Genomic DNA, 8497 nt, shown 5'->3' on the forward strand with positions numbered 1-8497 from the left:
CACAGAAAAGGAAGATGTTTGATGAAATAGATTGACACTGTGACTCTGGCAATGGGGTTGGGTGCGTCAGAGTTTATGAGGTTGGCTCAGGATAGGGCAAGGCTCAGAGCTATTGTTTATAGGGTCACAGTGAGTTGTAGTCGAGTTGACAGCACATAATAACAACATAGCAACTATAACTCATAGCAGCCCTGAGAGAGGAACTCTGACTCACAGTGATATATATATATGTATTCAAATGTAATTATCTTCTGCATTATTTTATCTGCATTATTTTATCTATTAATTTTATTTTAGCTACAATAAAATCTATTACTAAATATTTTTATTAATAAAGTTATTGCTGTTAGGTGCCTTTGAGTCAAATATGATCCATAGAAAACCCATGGACATCAGATCTAAATCCTATCTTATGTCAGATTCATAATCTTTGACATACTATGCTATGTCAATCCATCTGATTAAAGGTCTTCTTTCTAGCTAACCCTCCACCTTTCCAAGCATGATATCTCTCTTCAAGGATTCGGCTTTTCTGCCAACATGCCTAAGATGTGTGAGAGGAAGCTTTATAATTTTGGTCCATAAGGAACAGTTTGGTTGCATCTTCTCCAAGATGTATCCGTTTGTTCATTTGACATGGAATATTCAGTATTCTCACACCACAGCACAAAGGCATCAATTCTTCTGACACTTTTAGTCATTGTCTAATCTTCAGATGAGTAATAAGTGATTTAAAAGATCATGGCCTGAATCTTTGCTCTTCAATAATTTGGAGAGGTCCTGGATTGCTCAATTGTTTGAAAACCCAATGAATAATTATTGAGAAACAATGATATCAGATTAAAAATTAAAGTGTGCCTGATTCAGGTCATGGTCTCACTTACATATAGCATGTTGCCAGGAGGGATCAGCTATTGAAGAAGGACACCAGGCAGGAGAGGAAGATCCTAGAGGAGATAGAGTGATAACAATAACTTGGGTAATGGGGGTAAGTGTGTTGTAGACCATGAGATTGGCTCAGGATACAGCAGCATTCAGAGCTATTTTGCACAGAGTTGCTACGAGTTATAGTCGACAGCACATAACAACAACAACCATGACTGAAGACTCTCCCAATGTGATATATCTCCTGATCTCCTGACTGCTCTTACCAAGGGTACTGATTGTGTAGTCAAATAAGATGAAGTCTTTCATAGTTTCAATCTTTTCTCTATTTATCATGATGTTGTGTATAGTTCCAGCGGTGAGAAATTTTATTTTCTTGGTGTTTAGATGCAATCCATATCGAACACTGTAGTCTTTGATCATCTTCCACAAGTGTAGCAAGCAAGGTTGTGTTATCCGCATAACATTATTATTAATGTCTTTCTCCATTCTTAATGCCATATTCTTCATAATGAAGTCCAATGTCTTGAATAATTTTCTCAGCATACAGTTGAATATCTACAGAGAGAAGATACCACCCTAATGCACAACTTTATTAGTTTTAAACTGAGTAGTGTCCCCCTTGCTCTGTTCATACACCTTCCTGTTGGTATAGGTACATCTTTTCATGAGCACAATTAAGTGTTCTGGGATCACATTCTTTCTAATGTTAGTCCTAAGTCTGTACTATCCACACAGTTAAATGCCTTTGCATAGTCAATAAAGTACCAATAGACCTTTCTTCTGGTATTTGCTTTCATCCAGGATCCAACTGACATCAGCAATAACATCCTTCATGCCACAGCCCCTTCAAAATCCATCTTGAACATCTGAAAGGTCTCTTGTTATGTACTGTTCTAGTTTAATAATGTTAGTATTTAAAGTTGCTGTAATAACACTATTAAAAAAAAACTCCGTGATAAAACTTTGCTAAAATACAAGGTAATGTTTAAAAGTTCAAATGTATTTTATCATTTAATAATTTAATTCAGTGCTTTTAATTTTATTTCATGCTATATTTTCTCATGTTGAGTCCCCTGCAACTCGCAGTGACCCTATGTACAACAGCGCGGAAGCCTGCCCTGTCTTGAGCCAGTGTCACTGACTCTAACTCATTTACCTCCATTGCCCTAGATACTTTATCAGTCAGTCAAGCAAGCAAGCAAGCAAACAAGCAAGCAAGCAAGCAATCTCATTTGGAGTCTTTCTCTCCTGTGCTGTTCCTCCACATTTCTAAGCATGATGTCCTTTGGTCTTTCCTAGCTACGTGCCTCAAGTACCTGAGATGGACCTTCAGAATCCTAGCCTCCAAAGGAGAAACTTTGTTTCACTCTCTCCAAGACAGCCTTTTTTTTTGGGGGGGGGGTGGTCATTTGTATGTTCTAGATGCTTCTCCAGCAGCAGAACTCCAAGGCATCAATTGTACATAGGGTTTTCGAAGGCCTTTTATATTTTGAAAGTGGATGGCCAAGCCTTCTTCCTAGTCTGTCTTAATTTGGATGTTTAGCTTTAGAACAATATCAGACAGATAAAAATTTACAAAACGGAGAATATGAAAGACACTTCCCCTTAGAGAAATCACCATTACATTCAGTGCTGCTCCCCCACCACCCCACACATGTGTCTTGTCCTTTCCCTTTCACTGCTACATCAGAATCCCTTTCACTGTGATCTACCCTGGCCTACCTTGCCCAGCATCAACCTCTCCCTAAACACCCTTTGAGATGATGGCTTAGGCCATAAGCCACTTCTGTGGTGTCTTGTGCCTCTCACTGCTGCTGGTCTCTTATGCTCATTCCTGTCTTGTGTTTAGGAGAATTTAAGTCCATATCTCAGGCATCAGCTTCAGGGAAGGATTTTTGTCCAAGGCATTACTGGGAAAAGATTCTTGCCCCTGAGCTTCTGCTCTAAGACTGTCATCTTGTGACTTAGTGTCTCTGCTCTTCCTTTTTTTATATCTTTTTAATTTCTTTTTCACTAGTTTATTTGCAAAATTCTAATGCAAATTTTAACAGATTCTTTCAATTTCCGTCATCCCCCTACCCATAAAATTATACAACCCAATGGTTAATGCCCTTTCCCACGTACGTCCACGTCTCTCTGCTTCCATCCTCTCCCACCCATCTTGGATCCTTATACTCATTCTACAATAACAGACTTATACAATATTTATCCTTATGGAACTGAGTTAGTTCACTCAGCATAATGCTCTCCAGTCCCTCCCAAGTTAGGTAATAATTTATAAAGTTATTTCTCCTGCGTGCTGCATAGTATTCCATAATTTCTCAATCCATTTGTTTGTGGTTGGGCATTTGGGCTGTTTTCATGTTCTTGTAATGTTGGATAATGCTGCTATGAACAATGGTGTACAAATCTCGGTTTGTGCCTCAGTTCTCATATTCTCAGAGTATATTCCAAATAGTGGAATAACTGGGTCGTATGGAGTTTCTATGTTCAGCTTTTTTTTTTTTTTTTATGTTCAGCTTTTTAAGGAAGCAACAAACTGCCTTCCGGAATGGTTGCACCATTTTACGATCCCACCAACAATGTATAAGAGTTCCTTTCTCGCCACATCCTCTCCAACATCTATTGCTTCCCTGTTAAACTTTGCTACTCTTACTGGACTGAGATAAGTACCTCATTGTGGTTTTGATTTGCATCTCTCCTATTGCCAGTGCATTTCTTCATGTGTCTTTTTGCCATTCAAATATCTTTCTTTGTGAAAATTTTTTCCATGTCTTTTGCCCATTTTATAATTGGGTTATCAGTCTTTTTCTTGTGGAGGCCCAGCAGTATTCTGTAAACTTTTGTCATAAGATTCTTGTCTGATTCTTGTCTGAGACGTTTGTTCCTAGTCTGTAGGTTTTCTCTTCACCCTGTTGAAAGAGGTTTTGATGTGCACAGACATTTAATCTTTAGAAGGTCTCATGCATTGATTTTATCCTCTTTAGATTGTGCATTTCTGGTTGTATTTGGCAGTCTCTTTATACCTTGGAGTAGTGCTTCTAAGCTAAATCCCAGTTTGTCTCTTATGAACGTAGGTCTCTGATTGACCTTGAGTTGATTTTTGGGAAATGTGGATCTTGGTTAAGCTTTCTGCATGTGAAAGTCCAGTTTTGCCAGCAATGTTTGTTGAAGAGGTTATCATTTCCCTGTTTGATAGCTTTGATTTCCTTGTTGAATATCAGTTGACCATAAATAGCTGGGTCTATTTCTGGGTTCTCAGTTCTGTTGCATTGATGCTGTTTTGGTCTTCCTTTTGCACCACCGTGCTATCACAATCTGATAATTTCCAAGGTGAAGGTTGTGTTTTTTCTAAATTTGGTATGCTGATGATGTTTATTTCTGGGACAATCGGTGTTACCCAATTAGGAGGACTACAAAGTAGTCTCAGAGTCCTGCCATGTAAGAACCTCTGGGTTTCCTGATGCTTAGTTAGGGGGGACAAAAGGTGAGCCCAGACTCCGGCTGTGCACATGAAGCTCTGGGGTTTCCATTGCAGGCAACATTTAAATTTATTTCTATTTAGGTTATTCTAATTTTTAAATTAGTGATGAAAATGTAAATAAATATTACCAAGTACAACTTGAATTTTAGAATCTTAATAAGGATAGTTTGGAAGGAGGAGTGGCATCCACTTCCATAATAGCTTGGCTCTGGAAACCCTATGAACCTGAAGAGAGGATGAAAGGCACCCAAGTGTCGAGGACTCTCCTTCATAGGGTTGCTATGAGTCACCTGCAACTCGACGGCACTTAATAACAACAACAACAACAACAATAAGGATAGTAGAATTTAAAATAATAATGATATTATTAAATTATTTCAATTAGCTTTAATTTATTATATGTATATAGAACATCTATTATATATTTATGGGAAGATAATGATATATAGATGCCTAAATATTGAGATAGACATTTATATATTGTATACCATGAAGTGGCAACCAATTCATAGCTGACTTCCAAGGGGGTTTTCAGGGGTCATAAATCACACAGGAGGAGATTGTCCATTTTCCTCTGGGAGCAACTGAGAGATTTAAACTACATGCCTTTGGGTGGGTGGCACAACTCCATATCACTAAGCTAAGAGAGATCCTATTAATGTATATGGACATAGATATATTGTTTGTTCTCTTAAAGATGAAGTTTTGTAACCTGCTATAAGTGTGAACACCGTATTAACAAGTGTTAATTTGGATGTTTTAGTTCTTGATATCATTTTCCAAATTAATATTGCCATTGTATTGACTCTAACTGAACTATTTGTTGTAAAACAAACACTTTCTTAATGAAATTAACATGATCTCCAAGTAGGACTCATCCTTGATTTTATACAGCACATTTTGTCACAATCCTGGTGGCTTTCACAAACAGAAGTTTTACTCCTTTCTTCAGAGCAATTTGGACATCTTTGTTTCTCAGACTATAGACTAAAGGATTTAGCAAGGGCGTAAGTACTGTGTAGAGAAGCGAGGAAATCTTGTTCAGGTTCAGTGTCGTTCTGGATGGTGGTGTCATGTACACCACAATCATGGTGCCATAGAACACACTCACGACGATCAAGTGGGAGGAGCAGGTGGAAAAGGCTCTATATCTGCCTGTTGAAGTAGAAATCCTTAAAATGGAGGACAAAATGCAGCCATAAGATAACAAGGTCCAAAGGAAAGGAGAGAGGGATAGGAATGACGAAGCAAAGGCTACCTTCTCCACCATTGTAGTGTCTGTGCAGGAGAGTTTCACAAGTGGGAACAAGTCACAAAAGAAATCATCAATGATATGGGGTCCACAGAATGTTAATGTAGCAAGAAAAATTAACACAGCTCCCACAAAGAGAAAACCACTAATCCATGATCCCACTGCCAACTTGATACAAGTACTGCTGTCCATAAGCAATGGATATCTCAGGGGCCAACAAATGGCCAAGTAGCGATCATAAGACATGATAGCGAGGAGAAAGCACTCCACAGTGAGTAAGGCCCCAACAACATAGAGCTGCATCACACAGGCAGAAAAGGAGATAGTGACACCACCAGACAAGATTTCCTTCAACAGCTGGGGGGTAATGCTGCTTGTGTATCCAACATCCACGCAGGATAAATGGCACAGGAAGAAATACATTGGAGTATGAAGGTGTGTACTTGTCTGAACCGCAAGGATTAGTAGAAAGTTACCACACAGTGTGGCAACATAAAAGCTTAGAAACAAAGAAAAAAGGATACCCCAAACTTCTTCAAGGTCCCCAAATCCCTGCAAGGTCACATATGTAATTGTAGAGATATTTCTTCTTTGGTTGTCTTCCATCTGAGGAAAACAAAAAGAAAAGAAAATGACTTTACTACAGAGCAAGCAAGCTATTGTTAAGTAGCAGGACCATGATAATGTTGGCAATAATATTATGTTATTCTTTGCGAAAATATTTTTTTTTCCAGATTTAAGCAGGTATCCTGGTTTTCAGTTAAATCTCCATTTCTGAGTGTATTTACATCCAAAATACCTACAATCAAGGTCAAGTTGGATGAAGTGCATATAAAGGGGGGGGATTACACATATGTTTTGAGCATTTAGAATTTAATCCTATTTGTCTGTGAATTCCTGTGTACACCTCTCACACTCTATTTATAGTTTTGCTATTCTGTTGTTAAATGTCTTTGAGTCAATGATAACTAAAACAATGCTATTAACAACCTATTAGGATCTTGTCCTGCCCTGAACCATCCTCAGAATGTCCACCATACTCAGGTCACGTTGCTAGAGTCAGTGTGTCAGTCTTTTTTCTTTCTCTCTCTCTTTCACTGACCCTCTCTGCTTTTCCATGTACGATGACCTTTTTTCAAGAACCAGCCCCTCATGATAACATGCTTAAGTCATGTAAGATGAAGGTTCACTATATCTGGCTCTAAAGAACAGCCTGGTGAACTTCTGAAATAGACTTGCTTCATTTAATTTTCCATGGGATATACAATACTCTTTGTCAACACCCCACTTCAAATATATTTCTTATTCTATTGTCCTTATTCACTGTCCAACTTTCATATCTATAAGAAGCAATTGAGAAAACACTGAAGAGGTGTTTTCTCATTCAAACTTTCTTCCAGCATGTGATAAAGATATTGAGTAAACTATAAAATACTATTTTCATATTTCTTCAGTTAACATTTTGTTTGTATGTTTCAGGGTGATGTCTGAGTTACGGTCATTTAAAGTATGTTAAATATGGATCTTTGGCACAATGTTACAGCAAACACATTTTCAAGATAAGCATTTTTTGGGAAAACTCAAAGATGCTAGATTTCTAATCCAAAGAGAAGCATTTCACATATTTGTTCATTCTAGCTTGTTTTCATTTAACATCTGAGGTTCAGTTTAAAGGTTTTATAAGCTAATTTTGAAAACTGAGACACGATACTAGTACTGTAGGAGTTGGTGAGGACTTGACCTAAATAATCCTTTCGTTGTACTGTTATTTCCTTCTTGGTGTATTTTGCTAAGTGAAACTTGTTAACTAATTTTTTTTTCAAATAAAGTTGTGGGTTTTTTTTTTTCACACACAAAAGAAGCAATAGAAAAACCGTAGCTTGCATTAGGTGAACCTTAGTTTTTACACCGCTCTCCTATCTCTTGAGCACTATGGAGAGGTCCTGGGAAGAAGATTTGCTCAATGAAAAAAAAACAATTTTATATATATATATTCCTTGACTCCTACGATCATCAATGTTGATTATAGATCCAAGTAAAATTATATTATTGACATTCAATCTTTTCTCCGTCTATCATATTGTTGCCTAGTGCCCAAAAGGTTGAGATTTTTATTTTCATTATGTTAAACTCTTTAATAGCTCTCCTTTAAATGGTGCACATGCAGCCAAAACATTTAAACTGAGTACACTTTTCCTTCAAATAGCAATATGATCAACTCCAAAGACTATCTCAGACACATTATAAAGTAAGAACATGTACTATGAGTTCTAGAATTTTTTATTTTCTACTTTTCCCCCCTAATTTAATGTGGATCAATGACATCATGCTAGGACACAGGTATGAGGACTTATTTTTTTGTAAATTCAAATAAAATCCTACAAAATGTTCGAATGAAATAGTTTAAGATGTTTCACTTAACAACAAACTTTATCTAAGACAATATTTACTTTCCAGTCATCTATCAATATTACATGCTTTTTTATTTTAATAAGATTGGATGTTTATGCTATAAACACCCATCCCAATTACCCTAGTCACTGAACCAATCCACCTCATAGAGGGTCTTCCCCTCCTGCGCTGTCCCTCCACCTTACCAAGCATGATGTCCCTCTCCAAGGACCTGTCTCTCCTTACAACATGTCCAAAGTATGTCACACAAAGCCCCAGAATCCTTGCCTCCAAGGAGAATCAAATACATTTTTTCAAACATATTTTCAATTTTGAACATGTAAACAATACTTTAAAAAAATGATTGCTCTTATTACCTTGTTAGGTATAGAGTGTAAGTTCTGACTTATAGAGACCATGTAAAAACCACTGCTGGTCCTTTACTACTCTTGCAATTACTGCACTGGTTGAGCTCAATGTAA

At 37.3% G+C, this 8497-nt stretch overlaps 1 protein-coding gene across 1 annotated transcript; it reads right to left on the bottom strand.

Moving 5' to 3' along the window:
- Positions 1 to 5258: 5258 nt before the first annotated feature.
- Positions 5259 to 6230, bottom strand: LOC102866508 (olfactory receptor 11A1-like). The gene has a single exon (XM_006894002.1). It carries the CDS (start codon positions 6228 to 6230, stop codon positions 5259 to 5261), a length of 972 nt encoding a protein of 323 aa, XP_006894064.1.
- Positions 6231 to 8497: the final 2267 nt, after the last annotated feature.

Source organism: Elephantulus edwardii, unplaced genomic scaffold (assembly GCF_000299155.1).
Source record: "Elephantulus edwardii isolate Elephantulus edwardi_28Jun2011 unplaced genomic scaffold, EleEdw1.0 scaffold00133, whole genome shotgun sequence".
Taxonomy (NCBI): domain Eukaryota; kingdom Metazoa; phylum Chordata; class Mammalia; order Macroscelidea; family Macroscelididae; genus Elephantulus; species Elephantulus edwardii.